The 20,574-nt window shown below is 35.1% G+C and overlaps 1 protein-coding gene across 1 annotated transcript in view; it reads right to left on the bottom strand.

The window, feature by feature from the left end:
* The window catches only part of LOC150110475 (NCK-interacting protein with SH3 domain), a 243,092-nt gene that overhangs the window by 73,644 nt on the left and 148,874 nt on the right, over positions 1 to 20,574 (bottom strand). Inside the window, exon 5 of the mRNA XM_090394047.1 lies at positions 19,103 to 19,261. Within this exon, the coding sequence (XP_090250173.1) occupies positions 19,103 to 19,261 (159 nt within the window). The remainder of the gene's footprint in view (positions 1 to 19,102; positions 19,262 to 20,574) is intronic.

Here is a 20,574-nt window from a genome sequence, read left to right as displayed (position 1 = left end):
CACTACCCAGACTAGTTTCGACCTTTATTGAGGTCTCTTCAGTGGGAGCCAGGCCCAAGTGGAGATACCAAGGCAGAAGCATTAGCAAGGTGATCTCCCCCTATAGGAGCTGCCAAACGGTGTGCCACCTTTTTATTAAATTACTCTGGAATTAGAGAAAAATGTTGAAAGTTTATTTTTCACTTGATCAGACTATAATAAATTTAATTTAATCCTTTATCCAAGTGTGTGAACAAAGTTTGCACCTGAAAGTAACTTCAGGACTGGGGTAAAGTGGTACAACTCTGGGCAACTCCTTGCAAAGGTGGAGCAAGCTACCAACATTCCTATCTTAGTATCTCCCATAATGCAAAACACATCTCCTTGCAGATATGTATGATGTTATGCATTAAGGGAAGGGCCACTACCCAGACTAGTTTCGCCCTTTCCAGAGTAATTTAATAAAAAGGTGGTACACCAATTGGCAGCTCCTATAGGAGGAGTTGACCTTGCTAATGCTTCTGCCTGGTATCTCCACTTGGGTCTAGCTCCCACTGAAGAGACCTCAATAAAGGTCGAAACTAGTCTGGGTAGTGGCCCTTTCCTTAATGCATAACATTATACATATCCGCAAGGAGATGTGTTTTGCATTAAGGGAGATACTGAGATAGGAATGTTGGTAGCTTGCTCCACCTTTGCAAGGAGTTGCCCAGTGTTGTACCATTTACCACAGTCCTGAGGATACTTTCAGGCGCAAACTTTGTTTGCACACACTTAGATAAAGGATTAAACTAAATTTATTATAGTCTGACTAAGCGAAAAATAAACTTTCAACATCTTTCTCTAAATCCAGAGTAATTTAATAAAAAGGTGGCACACCGTTTGGCAGCTCCTATAGGAGGAGATGACCTTGCTAATGCTTCTGCCTGGTATCTCCACTTGGGCCTAGCTCCTACTGAAGAGACCTCAATAAAGGTCAAAACTAGTCTGGGTAGTGCCCCTTTCCTTAATGCATAACATTATACATATCTGTAAGGAGATGTGTTTTGCATTATGGGAGATACTGAGATAGGAAAGTTGGTAGCTTGCTCCACCTTTGCAAGGGGTTACCTGGTGTTGTACTACTTTACCCCAGTCCTGAAGATACTTTCAGATGCAAACTTTGTTTGCACACACAAACTAAATAAATTTATTATAATCTTTCAAAGTAATCACATCACTCCCCACATTTAGAATAACTCTATCTTCACTTTCATGTCACCTTGATCATCTCTGATACCTTTTACAGTACTCTTTCCTCCATTCCTATGCTTTATCAATAGCCTCTAGAATTATTTTTTCACCTTTTGATATCTATTTTTATGTTTTACCAAAGTCTTCCCATGACTTGTTTAGCTAGTTTTACACAGTGATTCACTTGATTTCATTTTTCTCTGTATTCTCTAAGATCACAGGCTAACTTGTCAGGAACCTTCAATACACCTTCTTCTTTTCCCTAACTACCTCTTTAAATTTCTGGGTTCGCTGTGGAGTTCTGAGTTTTCTACGTGGTGATGTAATATTTTAATATTACATCACCACATGCCTCTCTAGCTGAATCAATGCTTTCTTCAGAGTTTGCCATTGAATCTCCAAGGTTAGGTTCTTGTTTAAAAACAAGAACCTAACTCTTTTAACTCTCATTCTTTTCCTTGAATAATGTTTGCGTATTAAAGGCAACACCTCTGATAGCTGTTCAACTTTGATTCATTTCAAAACTTTCTTATACAGCTTTCTTGTCAATATGACATTCAATTTTATCATACTCCAAACTAAATGGTGATCGCTTCCAATTTCAAATTTTATATATATATATATATATATATATATATATATGTACCCACGTGTCCTGAAACATTGGGAAAACATCACTATCAACAATAACATAGTCAACGAAATTTTTCTTATTTCTTGTGTCTTCTCTCCATGTGAATTTGTGCACATTTTAAAATGTTCCAACATGACATTTTTTGTGTCAGAACATGGTGTTAATAATAAATAATCCATGTCCTGAATAAAAATCTAGCAAGTATTTATTATTATTAACTCTACACTTTTCCTCATCTTTGGAACAGAAAATTGTTTTTGTGAAAAGAAAGGTTTGTCGTTGTGATGCTGGATGTTGCGTTAAACTTGTAGCCACACAATCTCTTCACCATCTGTTATCAAGTGATACCACTAAGTGGGAGAAATTTGCAACATGGGCTTTGACAATGTATTGTTAGTAATGTTGTTTTAAATAAGTGGAGAATCAGCAGAACATATAGAAATGTTCTGGGAAAACTACTCTGTGTTTATCCTTTCTTTTAGGTCTCCAACAAGTACTTTCTTTTTCATTGTGTCAGCTATCTTCTCTAATGTTTCAAAAAATTCCTCCACTTATTCCTTAGTTAGAACCTTCTGTGAGACCACAGGAATAAATAAATGTCATTGTCCAGTTCCCCATTCTGATATTTGCACACATCACTCTACTTGATACTGCCTGCCATTCAAAATTATCCTCATATTTAGTGTGGAATACCATAGCTGCACCTTCTTTTCAATCAATGTTATTGCTTCAATATAACATCTTGTATTCGTTGCTTAGAAAGATCTCATCTGTTTCTTTTGTCTTCTTTGTTTTGGTAACACCTATTACGTCGACCTAGTATTTATCAAATTCTTCTGCTAGTTCCGTTTCTTTTCCACTGATGCTTCTCATGCTGATGTGCTAATATTAAACTCTGCTGATGTTGAGTTGGGATTTATTGCAATAGCTGAATTTTTGCTTTTTACCTGATTTCTTGAAGAAAGCAACAGAGACATTGTTTCACCAGGTGACACCAGGCCAGCATGTAATTGTGTCATGTTGTACCATCTATTTGCATTATGGTTTAATAAGAATACAATTCTTATAAGCCAATAAGAATACAATTTGATTGGCTAAATCCCAAATTGCCAGTTCACTATTGTTTGTTTTCAGTGTCCATGTAGATACCTAACAGGGTGCACTATGAGAAGGTGAGGATTGGACATGATGTCAGAACCCCTAGTCGAGTCTCTGCATTCCTTATAAGGCTATGTGGAGGTGTCTTCCCAGTTATCCAACTTTGATCCTTAAGCATCACCAGGAAATGATGAACGAAGAATTATTTCAGCACAGAAGGTAAACTTTTTCCTGAATTAATGAATCCTATGACTCCATTTAGATCACTCAAAAAATAATAATAATAACTCAAAAAAGCTCAAATAACGAAAGTAAAATATGAACAATTTTATGACACTTCATACTGAAAAGAGTTAAAAGATTTCCATAAGACAGCTCTGTTTATTCACCTAATACATGAAACAGCTAAATATTCTCTCTCTCTATAAATAAACTTCGATATAAACTTCAATGCCAAGTTTAAGTTTTTCAGGCTATTTTCTTCATTAACCACATTTCACTCACTTGCAAAAAACTTTCGAACATGTTAATACAATGATAAAAGGAATGAAATCAAAAGACAGGGGTGGGCAACCTTTTTAAGTGTGCGTGACAAAATCATCAAATCTTTGATGCAAAATTTTCTTACGTACCAACCGAAATTTTGGGGAACATATTATTATTTGATGTCTTAAGTAATGGGAGAACCTTTTCAAATATTCAAAAATCACACCAGAGCAGTAAAATTAAAGAATTGTAAGAGCAATTATTGTAAGTCATGTAAGATTGAATGAATGTAAAAAGGTTGAACTTTTGAAATATCTGAATGAATGTAAAAATTAGTGGCAGAATTTTTACTTAAAAGTACTTCTACCCTGCTGATAAAGTGGATATTTTTTTATTTGCCTTTAAGTATAATTCTAGCTGCCATATACAGCTACACAATTTAAAGAAGCAATTTTTAACATCATCAAAAGAATAAACAATAATTCTGAATTTGCTTTTTTTATAAAGATCAATCAGACATAAGTTTTTTCAAGTTTTTCCAATATATTACAGTGCACAATTTTATAATTGTTTTACTTAATTAAAGCCAAATAAAATAAAATAAAATTAAAGATATTATTTTATTAATTCTTAATCCCTTCTGAGTAATATATAAAAATTACAGATAAAATAAGATGTTATTTTACCTACATAATATATTAAACAGAAGTTAATCTTTATCATTTTTAGCAGAAAGCATCAAATCAAAACTAGAGAAAGAAAAATAGTGGACGTTTCATTTATTTAGCATCAATGTGACTTCTACTGCTGCATCACTGATGACAGATAATTTATATCAGGTTATTTTAAAGATATGCATGCACCTAGTTTCATCTGTAAGGCTACTCCTATTATGAGACTTAACAAAGTTCATCACTGGGAACGATGATTCACAAGCATATGTAGATGCAAAAATGGATAATAATGCTGTTGCAAGGGTTTTTAAACATACAAAAGTTTCTGGAATAGTATTCCAAGTCCTTAGTACCTTATTTTCTGCACTTCTCTCTCTAATTGCTCCTTTTCAATATTTTCTAAGTGAACTCTGAGGTCAACAAATTTCTGCCTCCTAATTAGCTACTTTGAAAATCAATAAACTACATCTCAAAATCATCCATATTTATCCACAAAAACATCTGCAAGTTTAATTTATCCAGTTTTATAGTGTCTGGAAACTTATTAAATTTTGCAGTCTCTTCTAATTCTCTGAACTTAACAAATCTTAGAGAGAACTGCTGAGCAGTTGACACAGTGACATTTAAAAATAGCTTTTGAAGACACTGGCAGTCTGTTTTGTTATCCTTTTGGAGATCGTTGATGTATTTCTTTAGGTTTGGAAAATATCTAAATCTCTCACTGTCTACATCCCTCTTAAAAACTCTTAGTTTCATTTCAAATGCCTTTATTATTATTATTCAGGCCTCCATGGAGTCAAAAGACTCATTGTGGGAGGTCCCCCCCCCCAAGAAACACAAAGTCTATCATACCACTCCTTAAACTCATTGACCATTCTCGCTCTCACCACTCCATCAGGCAATGCATTCCACGTTCAACCACCCTCCATGCAAAGAAACCACTCTTGCTCACAGTTTCCTTTTGTAACTTCCAGGGATGGCCTCTTGTCATCACTCCTTCCCGCTGTTCAACCAAGCGAAAGAACTCCCCAGTGTCAACCCTGTAACCACCTCTCAACAGTTTAAAAGTCTGTCATCAAGAGTCTTACCAGAGCCTGTAGTTTAAAGTTCAAGTCATTTAAATGTTTGCAGAAATCTGCAAAAAAACATCAGTTTACAAACCCAAATGATGTCATACATTTCTTTATGAGACATTTCTTGATTAGTCAAAAAAGAGATTTATCTCATCCAGGCATTCAACAAATTGTTTCAGAACAAGACCTCGACTAAGCCAACGAACATTGTTGTACATTATTAGTCCTTTGTACACTGAATCCACCTCATTCAATAGATTCTGAAATTGTCTTTTATTCAAAGCACATGCAAAAATTTAATTAACAACCTTGGTTACTGTTTGCATCACTTCTTGAAGTTCCTTTTGGCCAGCTTTTGCACATAAAGTCTCCTCATGTATGATGCAATGAAAACCTATCAGTGGATGACCAACATGTTTTGCAAACAGATTTACAAATCCTGCTTCTTTTTCAATCATACTGGGTGCATCATCTGTTGTGACAGATACTGCTTTTGAAATATCAATTTGCTGAAAAGATAATTTGTTCATAACTGCTTTACATATTTCAACCCCTGTGGTACGCATAGGTAGTGTTACATGGTTAATCATCTCTTTGCATGCTTCATCAACCCTACAAAATCAAGCTAAGATCGCCAGCCTAGTTGATGATGTAATGTTTGTGCTCTCATCAACACAAATAGAAAAGAAATTACATGAAGCCAAATCTTTTGTTAATTGTTTTGCTGCATTCCTTTCCACCCTAAGTAGCCTATCCTTAACTGTGTTTCTACTCACAGACAAATCTTTAATGGACTGAATAATTTTTACATTTCCTGAAAGATTGTCAAAAAGGAAAGGAACATATTCTAGCCATGCTTCTTGAATATACTCCCCATCACTGAGTGGTTTCCATGCTGGGCAATAACTTTTGAACCTTAAAACTAGCAGCAACTAAGTTGGAACTAGGCCTACCTGAAATAAATTTCATCAAAGTATCAGATGTTTTTTGTCTTGCTCAGTTCAAGAGAAATTAATTATCTTTGTTCTTGCTCACTTTTATTGCTTAAGTTCTTATGAACAGTTTCAAAATGTCCCTTTACAGAAGAAGTCCTACAAACAACTGATTTGGAACATAAAATGCATAATGCTTTATTATCTTTCTTAATCATACCAAATTTTTCAGTCCAGCATTCTTTAAATGCTTTAATATCCTCTTCATTTATTATTATTATTATTATTATTTTTTTTTTATTATTATTTGACACCTCCAGGGAGTCCTAAGACTCATCGAGGGAGGGCACCTACTCTACAGCTCTCCGTCTCCACCACATCCACAAACTGCCTCATCTATGCCAACGCAATCTACTGTCTCCCATCACCACTATTATTTTCACAGATAGTCACAAACATCCATGCCCATGGTGGGATTCGAACCTGCAGCCTTTTGGCTGGAGAGTGAATATGCTAACCACTCGGCCAACCAGGCCGGCAATTTGAATGTCTATATTTCTTTGCTGGTGGTTGTGACATTCTGTACAATCTGAAAAGGGCAGGAAGCAAATAAAAATATATGACAATGGTATATATATATAGCATAAATATGAATAGAAAAAAGGAGGAGGAAAGAAAGGAAGTCAAGAAGAGAATAAAGTGAAAGGCAAAAGGAAAAAAATAAATTACAACTGAATGATCAAAGTTGTACAACCACAAGGTACATACAAAAAATAATTATTTTCTTCATACAGTTTCCAACTTTAATGAAAATCGGATTGGGATATAAAAATGTGGACAGAGACATATGGACACTGTCAAAAATTATAATTTGGACTCAGGAAATATCATCATAATCACTCTCAGCATACACCTACCAAGTTTAAGCAAACCAAAAATTAGTAGAATTATAAGCCTACCTATACCAACACACACACACACACGCAAATGAAAGAGAAGAGTACGCATGGTATCTAATCACGTGCAGATAACACTTCATAATCCTGAATATTGATGAAACATTTTGCATTGCTTTAACAATAACTTATGTTTATGGCAATGTTATGAAAATTTGCATTTATATCTAATAAATTAAACATATTAATTAACAATAAATACTTCAAATCCATATTTTAATGACTTATGATTTAATTAAATCCACATATATATATATATATATATATATATATATATATATACACACTTCAGAAAACTGATAAATTCTTTACAAAACACGAAAAAAAAAAAAAAAGACAGTAAAGGAGTCATGCCATGTCTGTTGCCGGGTGAATGATGCAACAACTGAAAGGGGCAAAACTTGTATGTCAGTATATAGCAGAGATAGATGGCTTGGAAATAGGATGTTTGTATCATTTTCTTATTACTTATTATTACTAAAACAGTTGATAGTGTTTGTTTCTTTATTGCATTTTTATTTGGTATATTGCTCTACTTAATAAAATTGTATTCTATTAAGTTAAAATATACAACTCAGCAAAGATGTTGTTTGTATGTCAGTATAATTATGTATTTATTTATTTAATTATTTTTTAAGGTGAGTCCTGGATTGATAGTTGGAAAAAAGTTGTTGGCATGCCATGCTTGGCGTGCAAGCTAAGGGTTCCCCATTGTTAAGTTTAAGATTTTCAGGCTATTTTCTTCATTAACCACATTTTACTCACTTGCAAAAAACTTTCAAACATGTTAATACAATGATAAAGATAAAAGGAATTGAGATCAAAAGAGATTAAAAATTGCTTAAAAAGTTACTAATCGCTTTTGAAGCTGCTTTTAAACTTAAAAATACAAATATCATTGCTTTTAGAAATAAAACAAATAAAAACAAATGCTATTATTATGGAATGCAGTGCATTTTAATGGATTTGCAACCAAGTGTCTGATGGGACCTATTGGGCAGAAACATATCAGCCAAGGTGTTCAAATGAAAAGTTGGGATCTTGCAGCAAATAGATCATAGGTCAGAATCCCACTAGCAAAGATATCATATAGAAAGGCTTAAGTGTTGTTGATGATTCATAATAATGTTTTACAGTATAAACAACACCAAGAAAGGAAAAAATATATATTTATTAAACTCACTAATACTTTGCTGGTTTTCTAACCAGCATCATTAGAGCCCAATTATAACTGTGATAGGCACAACAGCACTATATAATTAGGAAAACAATTTAAATTATAACTGACAACAGAACTAATGTCCTTACATTCCCTCCCCCCCATACATTCTTGGTTTAATCCTTTATCCAAATGTAAGAAAAAGATTAAACCAAGAATATAACTTCTTGGCATCTTTAATTTATAGTATAATCAAGTGGAAAAGTTTCCAACAACTATCTCTAATCCAGAGAATTTTAATAATAAGGTGAGACAGATTTTGGCTACTCATATATGAAAATATGACTGCTGCATTACGTCAACCTTGGTACCACCTTTAGGTCTGGCTCCCTATAATAAATTTAGTTTAATCTTTTATCCAAATGTAAGCAAACAAAGTTTGCGCCTGAAGTATCTTCAGGACTGAGGCAATTCATGGATATCACTACTTGTCTTAGCATCTCCCATAATGCAAAGCACATCTCCTTGCAAACATGTATAATGCTACACATTAAGGGAAGGGCCACTACCCAGACCGGTTTCGAACTTTACTGAATGTTCAAGTACAGGTCAAACTCCAAAAACCTCAGTAACAGGCTCACCTTGCCACTGAGAAGAACTCTCAGCATTGGCTCTACCCTGTGGCAGGCTCACCCCCACCACCGAGCAGAGCCACTCATTTGCTCATATGTCATCTGAGGGGTAACAGCAACAGCCGTGCCTCAGTTAACTTCATGAGCTACAGCACTGCCATTCATCACCCAAGCTTCCAACCAGTTTCGACATTTATTGAGGTCTCATCAGTGGGAGCCTGATCCAGAGGTGGTGACACTAAGGTGGAAGCAATGGAGAAGTCATATTTACCTATACGAGTTGCCAAACGGTGTCTCACCTTATTATTAAATTACTCTGGATTTAGAGAAAGATGTTGGAAGTTTTTTCCCACTTCAGTGATAGGATTGTAGGATTATGCTCTTTAGTAATCAGTCTACACCTAATTCTTTATTGTGTGCCTGCACGTATGTGCATATTATCATCTTTATGGCTCCCACTGATGAGACCTCAATAAAGGACCCCAGCACTACCGGGCTGGGTAGTGCCCCTTTCCATAATGCATAGCATTATAGATGTCCATAAGGATATGTGCTTTGCATTATGGGAATACTAAGGCAAGAGATGTGAAGTCATTAGCTTCTATATACGAGTAGCCCTGTCCTGAAAATACTTCAGGTGCAAACTTTGTTTGCTTAGGCTTGGATAGAGGATTAAACCAAGAATATAATTTCTTAGCATCTTTAATTTATAGTATAACCAATTGGAAAACCTTCCAACAAGTTGTGTAAGAGTGTGCAGATCAAATTTTTTGCATGGAGAGTGGTGAATGAGTGGAATAAATTGGCCTGGTTGGCCAAGTGGTTAGTGTATCCGCTCTCAAGCCAAAAGGCTGTGGGTTCGAATTCTACTGTTGGCATGGATGATGTGATTGTCTGTGAATGTACAAGTGGTGGTGGGTGGAAGATGGTGTTGGTATAGATGATGATGATGGTAGTTGCAGTTATGATTGAGTGGTGGAGACGGAGAGCTGTTCATAGGTGACATCCTCGATGAGTCTTTCGACTCTGTCCATCGGTACTGCGGTTCATAAAACTAACACAATATGATTGTTATTTGTATATGATCAGGCCTGTTTGTTGGAGACTTCAAAAACATCAATCATTAATTTCACACTTTAGTATCCATTGATAAGAATATTTCAGCCATCAGAATTTCCCATAAAGATATACTGCAATGCCTATATTACAGCATCTGAATTTAGACATTTAGATTTAAAATTAATATTTTTGTGTGGCTTTCCACCCATGGAAAGTTCTTGTAAACCACCTGATAGCCTGACTTCTCTAAATTAACTTTGTGGTTATCCAACAACAGAGGACATCATGAAAGGACATTAGTTCTGCTGTCAATTAATTTAAATTGTTTTCCTCAATTACATAGTTTAGTGCTGTATTCCTATCACAGTTATAATTGTGCTCTGATGATGCTGGTTAGAAAACCAGCAAAATATTAGTGAATTTAATAAATATATATTTTTTCCTCTCTTGGCATTGTTTATACCATAAAATATTATTATGAAGACAAAGATATCTGTAAAGTACTTTTGCCTATCCTCTATAATATTGTCAACATGCTTACTGATGGCATGAAGCGACTTGAAACAGTACTATGTTTAATCTTTAGAACAAAGTTCCAGTTTAGCTAAGCCTTGGCTTGCCTATAGTATGAATGTGCTAGAAGTAATTATATGGTATCTCCATGGAGTCTGGATGCTCGTCATACCCAAACTAACTATTAGACACACAAAACTTATCATACCTCTCCTTAAGCTCATTCACTGTCAGGGAACTCACAATTAATTCTGGAAATTCATTCCACTCGTTCATCACTCTCCATACAAAAAATTTGGTCCACACACTCCTACTAACGACACTCTTATGCAATTTTCACGTATGGCCACTAGTTCTCTATTTGTCATAATACTGAAAAATTTCACTTGCAACAATTTTATGACAAACAAGTTTCTATCATGTCCCCCTCTTTTCTGCCTATCAACTAAACTTTGTAACCCACAAATCTTCAACCTATCCTCATATGGCGTATTCCACAGAACTGTCACTATCTTGGTCACTTATCTCTGAATCCTCTCTACCACCTCCTCAAAAAACTCAAGTGACCAAATCTGTGCACAGTAGTCAACGAATTATAGCCTTATAAAGAGGATTAATAACATCCCTATCTTTCCTTTAGCATGTTTATCAACATCCAAGAAATCCTTTGAGCCATTTTACCAACTTTTGCAATATGCTCTCTCTCTCTCTCTCTCTCTCTGAATTTCAATTCTCTGTCCACCATTATCCCCAAGTCCCTAGACTCATCAATATCCTGCAATCCAGTACAATCAATATTATATACCGTATGCAACCTTTTAACAACCCTAAGTGCATATCACCTAGAATATCCCCTCTTAAATCTTTCCCTATATCATTCATAAACAAATTAAAGAGCAGTGGCCCTAGTGCAGAAACCTGAGATACTCCACTACTTACCCTCATTCTCCTAGATTCCACTCTGCCATATACAACTCTCTGGTGCCTGTTTGTCAACCCCTTCCCCCATCCACACTACTAGCTTCATATCCATTCCCATTTGCTCCAACTTTTGTAATAATTTTCTGTGATATTCTGTCAAAAGCCTTTGCAAAGTCCAGTATAATATTATGGTGTAGCCATTTCCTTTATCCAATTCTGGTGCCACTTTTTTATACAATGTGAAACAATTACTGAGACAGCACTTATCCTTTACAAAGCGGTGCTGCCCACTATAGAGTACTGCATCCCTATCCACCCAATGTTCGATTTTACCTTTAACCAACTTTTCCAATACTTTAATAACCACTCTTGATATATTAATTGGTCTGTAGTTTGCTACCTCTATCTTGGAGCCACCTTTATGCAAGAGAACTATCTTATCCTCTTTTTTGCAACAATGCCAGGGCTGAGACTTAGACTGAACAATTTCATCAAAGGTAATGCCTTTCTTGCACATTTCTGCAGCACATGGGCTGTTCATGACATCTAATCTCACTGCTGTGTTCACATTTATATTTTTCAATATGCTGAACATCTCCTCTTCATTTACTTCAATTTTGATATGTCTCTCTGTCATATCAGCAACTGCAAAATCTCAACCTGGATGATATTCTAATTTGTTGGTTGTAATTCTTCAGCTATCATCAACAATATCCCACCTCCTGTGCTATTTCCTCTAACCTCCCTGAAAATACAATGCTCTTTATATTTTATCCCTTAACTATATAAGTTACAGGTTTTACTGATGCCTATAATTTTTGGCCAAGTTGAGCTGACCAATGACAAAATCTCCTCTCCCTTATTCTTAATACTTCTTACATTCATGCACATGCATTTCAACCTCCCCTTGTACCCACAATTATCCTAGTGAAATGTCATTACCAATCTATTCGAATCAGAAACCTGTGAAATCACATTCAGCATTGCATAATCATTTCTGTACGCACAAACATTTATCACAGGGGTGGCCAGACACATGCTTGATTGCATTCTCCATAATAGCTCTAGTTTTCCTGGTTTTACACTTCCAAATTCATTAACAACACTTTCTCCAAAACCATTTAAATGTAGCCCATCAGGCATAAGTCCTTATGTCCATCAAATTTACTCCATACATGAATAAACTGCATACCATTCCTCCTACACAATCTTCTCATGGACTCGTTAGCAATCATGGACCTTCTTCTCAACTTTGCCCTATCATACTAAGCCCCATTTTGGATCAATCAAGACTGGGGAAGTCCTTATTTGATGATAAGAGACATCTGCTTGAGCTAAATGGCTTTCTTGAATATCTGGACAAATAAATGTTTCAATAAAGCCAGTGCAAATGACAAAGTTAGAGAGTCTACTTTTTCACCCATTTACTGTCACCAAGAAGTTGCAATCTGAGGATTTAACACCTGGTAAACTGTTGTTGAAGTGGAAGAGCTCGATGTATCATCTGAACAAAAGTGGATGTTTAATTGCTGATTTTTGACTAGAAATGCTTAAATATGGAGGAATAAAAGTTTTTCCGTGGCTACACCGTGTAATTCAGAGGATGTGGCCAGAAGGGTGAATTCCAGATGATCGGAGCAGAGCTCTCATATCTATTCCTATCACTGCATCAGGTAGTTGGAAGTATTTCCACTTGGTTATACTATAAATTAAAGATACCAAGAAATTATATACTTGGTTTAATCCTTTATCCACGTGTAAGCAAACAAAGTTTGCACCTGAAATGCACCCTGTTCTGATTATATTTCAGGTACAAACTTGTTTGCTTACATTTGGATAAAGGGTAAAACCAAGTATATAATTTCTTGGTGTCTTTAATTTATAGTACCAAGCAGAAAAACTTCTAACAACTATCTCTATTCCAGAATATTTTAATAATAAGGTGTGACACCTTTTGGCAACTCGTATATGAAAATATGACTTCTGCATTACTTCAACCTTGTCTGGCTCCCACTGACAAGACCTCAATAAAGGTCAAAACCGGTCAGGGTAGTGAACCTTCCCATAATGCATAGCATTATATGTATCCATAAGGATATGTGTTTTGCATTATGAGACACTAAGACAAGTGACGTGAAGTCATCAGCTTCTATATGCGAGTTGCCCTGTCCTGATTATATTTCATGTGCAAACTTTGTTTGCTTATACTTGGATAAAGGATTAAACCAAGTACAGGTAACCCCCATATAATACGGCATTCCTACAACATGGTTTCGCGAATTGAGGAAAATCCCCGTATAACACAGCATTCCTACAATATGTCGTTCTTTCTCTAGCACGGTTCGAGAATTGGGGAAATCCCCGTACAACACGGAATGTGATGAGAGCTTTTAAGATTTTTATAGTTTACTATATTCAGCATGAAACTCTCTGATTCCAATCTTTGAGTTTCTTATTCGGTTTTAAAACAATGTGGGATTTAATATCCCCTTAATTTAAATGATGTTTATATTGCCGAAATGAAGCCTATTGGTTCTTTATATTTAAGAAAATAGTATAGTTTTTTAACTATTGGAACCTAACCCTGTTTTTTGTTTCATATAACACAAATTCACATAACACAGCATTTTTTAGGAACCTAACGACCGTGTTATACAGGGGTTACCTGTATATAATTTCTTGGTATCTTTAATTTATAGTATAACCAAGTGGAAAAACTTCTAACAGTTTGATCTCCATGGAGTCAGAGACTCATCATGGAAAAAGATTTATCAATCTCTAATTAAAACTGCATGATCACTCTTTCCAGTTGTTTCCAACATGATAAAGTGGTCATGTTGGAAACAGCTATTTCATTTTCTTGCACATAGATGCTATTATTGCATCCAATATTCTTGCGCCACAAGTCTATTCCATCATGTGCTGCTTAAGGTAGTAAATCTAAAAATTCTCTTTTTTCATCTTGTATACTTTCACTAAGCTATACACTTACCATTAGATATTCATAGCTGAAATCATCATCATCATCAACATCAAATTAATGACATGTACCCTTAAGGGGTGTATACAGGATATGATAGTACAAAATGAAAATTTTACATCATTATTAACTTCCTATCTACAATTTCCCTCCAAATTAATCTGTTACCTGTCAAGTCTCCAACATTATTAGATCTTATATTCTATCTTCTATGGCACTTTTTACCATATCAATCCACCTATATCTTGATCTTCCTTGGGATCTTTTCCTGCAAATTTGGTAGAGAACACTTGTTTTGCTAATCTTTCCTCTCCCATTTTGTTTAAGTGACCATACCACCTGAGATTAGCTCTGCTAACACATTCCTGGATGCTAACAATGTCAAGTTCTTCCCTAATATCCTCATTTTTAATATGATATTGCCACTGATGCTATCTGTTCATGCCCCTAATCTTTCTCAGGACTCTCATATTATTATTATTATTTGACACCTCCAGGGAATCCAAGGACTCATTGAGGTAAGCCACCTGCTCTACAACTCCGTCTCCATCAATTACCAACTGACCGAAACTACACCAACACCATCTATCACTGACCACTACCACAGACAATCACAAATATTTCCACAGACAATCACAAACATCCACGTTCAAGGCGGGATTCAAACCCACAGCCTTTTGACTGGAGAGCGGATACGCAATCCACTTGGCCAACCAGGCTGGCCATATCTGTGGTCATTGGTCAAGTGGTTTACTTCTAACCCAGCTCTCATCCACAATTTAGGGTTTTGACTAATTTCTCTCTTATTCCATATAAATTTATTCAGTTGACACCCTATCATACAGCTTTGTTGATTCTGTTGTCTATTTCCATATTTAATTTACCAACCTGATTAAAAATTGTGCCTAAGTAGCTGAAATGTTTTACTTGTTCTATAGGTTCTCCATTCACAATGCAGTTGATATTTTCAATGTTTCTGCTTATTTTCATTGTCTTTGTCTTGTTACTACTGACTTTTATACCATATCCATTAAAACAGTTATTCAATTTAGTCAGGGAATCTTGCAGACTTGTAGCGATTTATTTAGAAATATAACATCATCTGCATGAAGCAAAGAGATGACATTAACATCTCCAATTTTGATATCACTTTTAATACCACTTTCCTTCATAATGTGATCCATATAGATCATAGGTTCCCAAAGTGGGTGGTACCTCCCCCCAGTGGGCGTTGAAGCCTTCTGGGGGGGGGCTATAGTGGGATCAGAAGCATTTGGGGGTGTTCAGGCGGTCTAGGGGTCAGGTGGCTCTTTATAGAAGAAATTAATAATATATATTTAAAAATTAATTATTTTTGTGATTTTGCGATTAGATAATCATTTAAAATTTAAATATTGAATTTTACTTCATCTTATGCCCGTCTTACACGATCAATTTTTTTATTAATTTCCTATTTCAATTATTTAATCATTTGAAAATTGACCATGTCAGATAGAAATAGATGTCAATTTTCTATGTCAATGAGAAAATTGAACATGTCATACAGGATATTTTAACTTCTATTTTTTATATACTTAAAAAAGTTATTCATTTTTTGCTATTGTAAAACTTGATCGTGCCATACAGGCTTTAGTCTATCCATGCAGCAGATGAGTCTTAACTAGTAGTATGTCGGTCAACTATTATGTAGATAATTCACTCAATTCAGCATGTTTTGACAGGAATATGGGTGCTTGCAGTGACTTGTTCAAAGCACAAGTACAATGGTATCGCAAACAAGTCAATGCATGCAAGTCGATTCGGGCTAGATTTCAAATCTATAAATACCAGTGGTTTAGGAATAAGTTTCATTATTTTTTGTGTGCTTTGCCAACAATCATCAGTCGAAAGTGTGATAGATAAGTGGAGTCATACAAAGTGTAAATTAAATCTTTTATTTTGTGAATATTTTCGCAAATTTTATTACTTCATTATATCTGAATATAAAAAGAAAGGTTGACAGTACAGTATTGAGTATTTGAAATATGGTTTTATTCAAACTGTTATAATGGGGGACATTACAAAATTTATGTCTTGAAAAGTGGGCGGTGGCCTGAAAAAGTTTGGCAACCTATGTTATAGATAATGAATAACAGAGTGGATAATGTACATCCTTGTCTGACACCAGATTTAACATTAAACCATCTTTCTGTACTTCGTTCAATTCTAACTGCTGACTTACAACTCAAATAAACTCTAAGTATTGCTTAATATAATGCCCCATTGACACCATACAACTGTAGTGTATTGAATAGCTTCTCTCTTGGCACCTTGTCATATGCTTTTTCCAGATCAACAAAACTTAAATACAGATATTTAAGTTAAGGGATATTACATCCCATATCGTTTCTTAGCCGAATGAGAAACTCAAAGAGTTTCATGCCGATTGGATGAAACGATATGGGATGTAATATCCCTTAACTTAAACAAGTTATATGTCGTCGAATTGAAGCCTTTGGCTCTTCACATATCTAATTAAATACAGATCTTTATTATATTTCCATGCTTTTTCAACTATTTGTCATAAAGTGAAAATCTGATGCTGACAGCCTCTGTTTGGCCAGAATGCAGCTTGTTCTTCACCAAGCTTTTCTTCCAAAATCCTTCTCAACCATTTCTCAAGTATACTTGCATAAATCTTACCAGGAACACTCAGCAGAGAAATACCTCTGTAATTCTCACATTCAATTTTATTTTCCTTTTTATATATGGATACTATGAGAGCCTTTACTTTAATCATCTGGAACTTTCCCCTCTGTTCAGGCCTTCTGTAGACTTTCATACCTCCATACTTGAGCATTTCTGGTCGAATATCATCTATTCCAGTTGCCTTTCCACATTTCAGGCTTCTGATGGCTTTTTTCCTACTTCAAATATGGATATGTATTCCTGATTGCATGCCTGGTCAGTGTATTTTTACCACTGTGCTGTCACTGCTTGTTTCATTTAGCAATTTTTCAAAGTAATTACTCCATACTTCAAGGATATCTTTTTCTCGTTTTCATGTCACCTTTATCATCTCCGATTCCTTTTACAGCACTCTTTCCTCTATTTCTGGTTCTTCAACAACCTCCAGAATATCTTGCTACCTTCTTGATATTTATTTTCTATGTTCTTACCAAAGTCTTCCCATGACTTTTGTTTAGCTAGTTGTGTTTAGCTTTCTTACATTTGTCTCTGTATTCTCTAAGAGCACAAGCTGACTTATTTGCCAGGAACTTTTGATATGCTTTCTTCTTTTCCTTCACTGCCTCTTTAACTTCCTGTGTCCACTGTGGAGTTCTGATTTTTCTATCCTTTCAGGCAACTGCACCACCTGCCTCTCTGGCTGAAATCATTCATAATGATAATCCTTCTTGTATCTGTAAAGTTTATCAGTCTATAAAGTTTGAGGTCTCCACTTCAGAAGAGAATTCCCTATAGCAGAATGCAATAATGTGTATTGTCCTGTTAACCTCTACTTCATACTGTTTAAACAGCCTCACACTACCATTATTCAGATCTCTACTTAGTTGGTTTCAATCCCATTGCAATCATTAACAATGTTTTCCCGCCCTGTCTCTCCTCCTTGTATACACTATCCATCACATGGTGTTTAAGGACATTTTCTTCTGTTACTCATTAATTGCAATTATTTTTGGTCCTATTTTATTTATTAATGGTAAAAATCCAGTACCTTTATTTCTAATATTTCTGGTATTAATAAATATGCAGATAACCAATCACGGCTAATGCATATTCAAGTAACTCCTAAAATCTGAATGGTTAAAATAAGCAGCTGAATTGATTCATCACTAAATTCCATCACCACCACAATCACTAATTTTCTTGTCTCACAAAACTAGTCCCACTCTTCCATACTAACATTTTTTCTCTCTCTCTCTTTATGCGAATGTCACTCATGAAAGGTTCTCCAACATTACTTCAAATTCTGCTCTAGAAACTAAAATAGAACTTTTCGAAGCAACTTCAAGACAACCTCATATTAAGCAGAATGGTGGCCTCATACCAGGTGATAAAAATCATATACCACCTAAAGACATTCACAAATCGTCATGCCAGAGCGATATTCAAACCCATAACCAATTCATTGAGAAGTTGAGAGAACTCCCCACTCAGCCAGTAGCTCAAATACGTTGGGATTGCAACAGTTCAGATAAATAGTAAACTATAGAACCAAATGCACTGGTCCTCCAATTCCATCATTATGGAAATACACAATGTCGGTAAAGGAACAACCGTCATATGCATGGCAGTTTATTTTGCAAAAAAATAAGGTCTGCATCTCCACTGAGATGAGAGCTGAACAGGTAAAGTCCAAATCAGTGCTTCTAACAAGTCACCACTACACATTTCGCAAAAACTGGCAATATAACCCTGTAGTGTGACAGGTTTCATTTTGAGTACCTTGTACACTTTAAAAAAAATCAGAGAAAAAATATCAGTGGAATTTTTCTTTGATTTCATTTCAATATTAAAATATTTAACTTTTAAAAACCTTCAGACATTTAGAACAATATGTTCCAAAGACAGCAGGTGAAATTTTGTTTAGAAAGCTTTTAATAACTGAATTTACTTAACTATAATATAATAAATACAAAAAAATCAGTTTTCTTGTTTGATACTTATTTCAAAAGGTATATATGTTTTCTTTAGGCAAAATGTTCAAGAGTTTCCAAAACTTGGCTTAATTTTTAGGACTGCGTTATAAATTTAAAAATAAAGAAAACTCACCAATATAGCATAAAGATCATCTAAAAGACCTTTTATAAAGGCTTCATCTTCATGAACTGGCCAACTACGCTGTTGTTCATCATTTTTACAATACCACAGCAGTTCAAATATGCGCTGAAGTTTTCTCTTATCTTCACTGGAAACTCCTGCTTCTTCTCCCTTATGCAATTAAATGAATTTTTTAGCATCTCATTTGTTAATTATTACTATTATTAACATCAAACATCCAGAAAACTTATTGGAGGTTCACACACACACGCTCCCCAAAAAAGATTACTGAATCATGCCTTAAATCATTTTTTAAAATAAAGAGCCAATAGGCTTCATTTCGGCGATGTAAACATTATTTAAATTAAGGGGATATTAAATTCCACATTGTTTTAAAACCAAATAAGAAACTCAGAGATTGGAATCATGCGAAATACTAAGAATAGCGATCAGAACTTTCTCCACCTTTGCTGCGAGTAGCCCTAGTTTGTACTACGTACTTCAACTACGTGCTTTAGCTTATGCTAGTAGTCGCCGATACTTTTATAGTTACTATGTTCAGCATGAAACTCTTTGATTCTGATCTTTGAGTTTCTTATTCAGTTTTAAAACAATGTGGAATATCCCCTTAATTTAAATAACGTTTACATCGCCGAAATGAAGCCTACTGGCTCTTTATTTTAAATAATTTACAGGTGCACCCTTTTTGACAACTCATATAGCAGAGTATATAAGTTCTTTTCGCTATACCCCTAGTATTATATTTGGTCTAGCTGTTCACTGATGAGATCTCAATAAAGAACAAAACCGGTCTGGGTAGTGATCTCCCATCATAACATAATGTATAACATCATACATCTCCTAGGAGATGGGTTTTGCATTATGTGAAATACTAAAAATAGCGATCAGAACTTTCTCCACCTTTTCTGAGAGTTGCCCTAGTTTGTACTATGTACTCGAACAACGTGCTTTAGCTTACGGTAGTAGTCGCCGATACTTTTATAGTTACTATATTCGGCATGAAACTCTTTGATTCCGATCTTTGAGTTTCTTGTTCAGTTTTAAAACAATGTGGGATTTAATATCCCCTTAATTTAAATAATGTTTACATCACCAAAATATAGCCTATTGGCTCTTTATTTTAAATAATTTATGGGCGCACCCTTTTTGACAACTCGTATATAGTTTGCCCATAGATTAGAGATCCTTTGACACTTCTGCGCATCTCAGAAAAAGGAGAATCCATTCCAATAATAGGGTAATCAGTCTGTATTGTGGGATGAGTTGTTTATTATTATCGGTCGGAAAATTAACTTCTCTTTTATGATTATTGTAGTTAACTATGTTGCTTGTATAATAGTTGGAAAATTTTACCTATAAAGCACGTGATTTCGCATGTTGGCGACCAATTCAGATGTCCTTCAATTCTTTCTCTCCTTCAGCATGAATCGACTATTCTTGGAAAAACGCGAAGCAGGGACCTA

The sequence above is a fragment of the Typopeltis vanoorti genome, chromosome 1 (genome assembly GCF_054136105.1).
Source record: "Typopeltis vanoorti isolate ZY-2024b chromosome 1, IOZ_Tvanoo_1.0, whole genome shotgun sequence".
NCBI lineage: Eukaryota > Metazoa > Arthropoda > Arachnida > Uropygi > Thelyphonidae > Typopeltis > Typopeltis vanoorti.
This window is presented reverse-complemented; position numbering and strand designations above follow the sequence as displayed.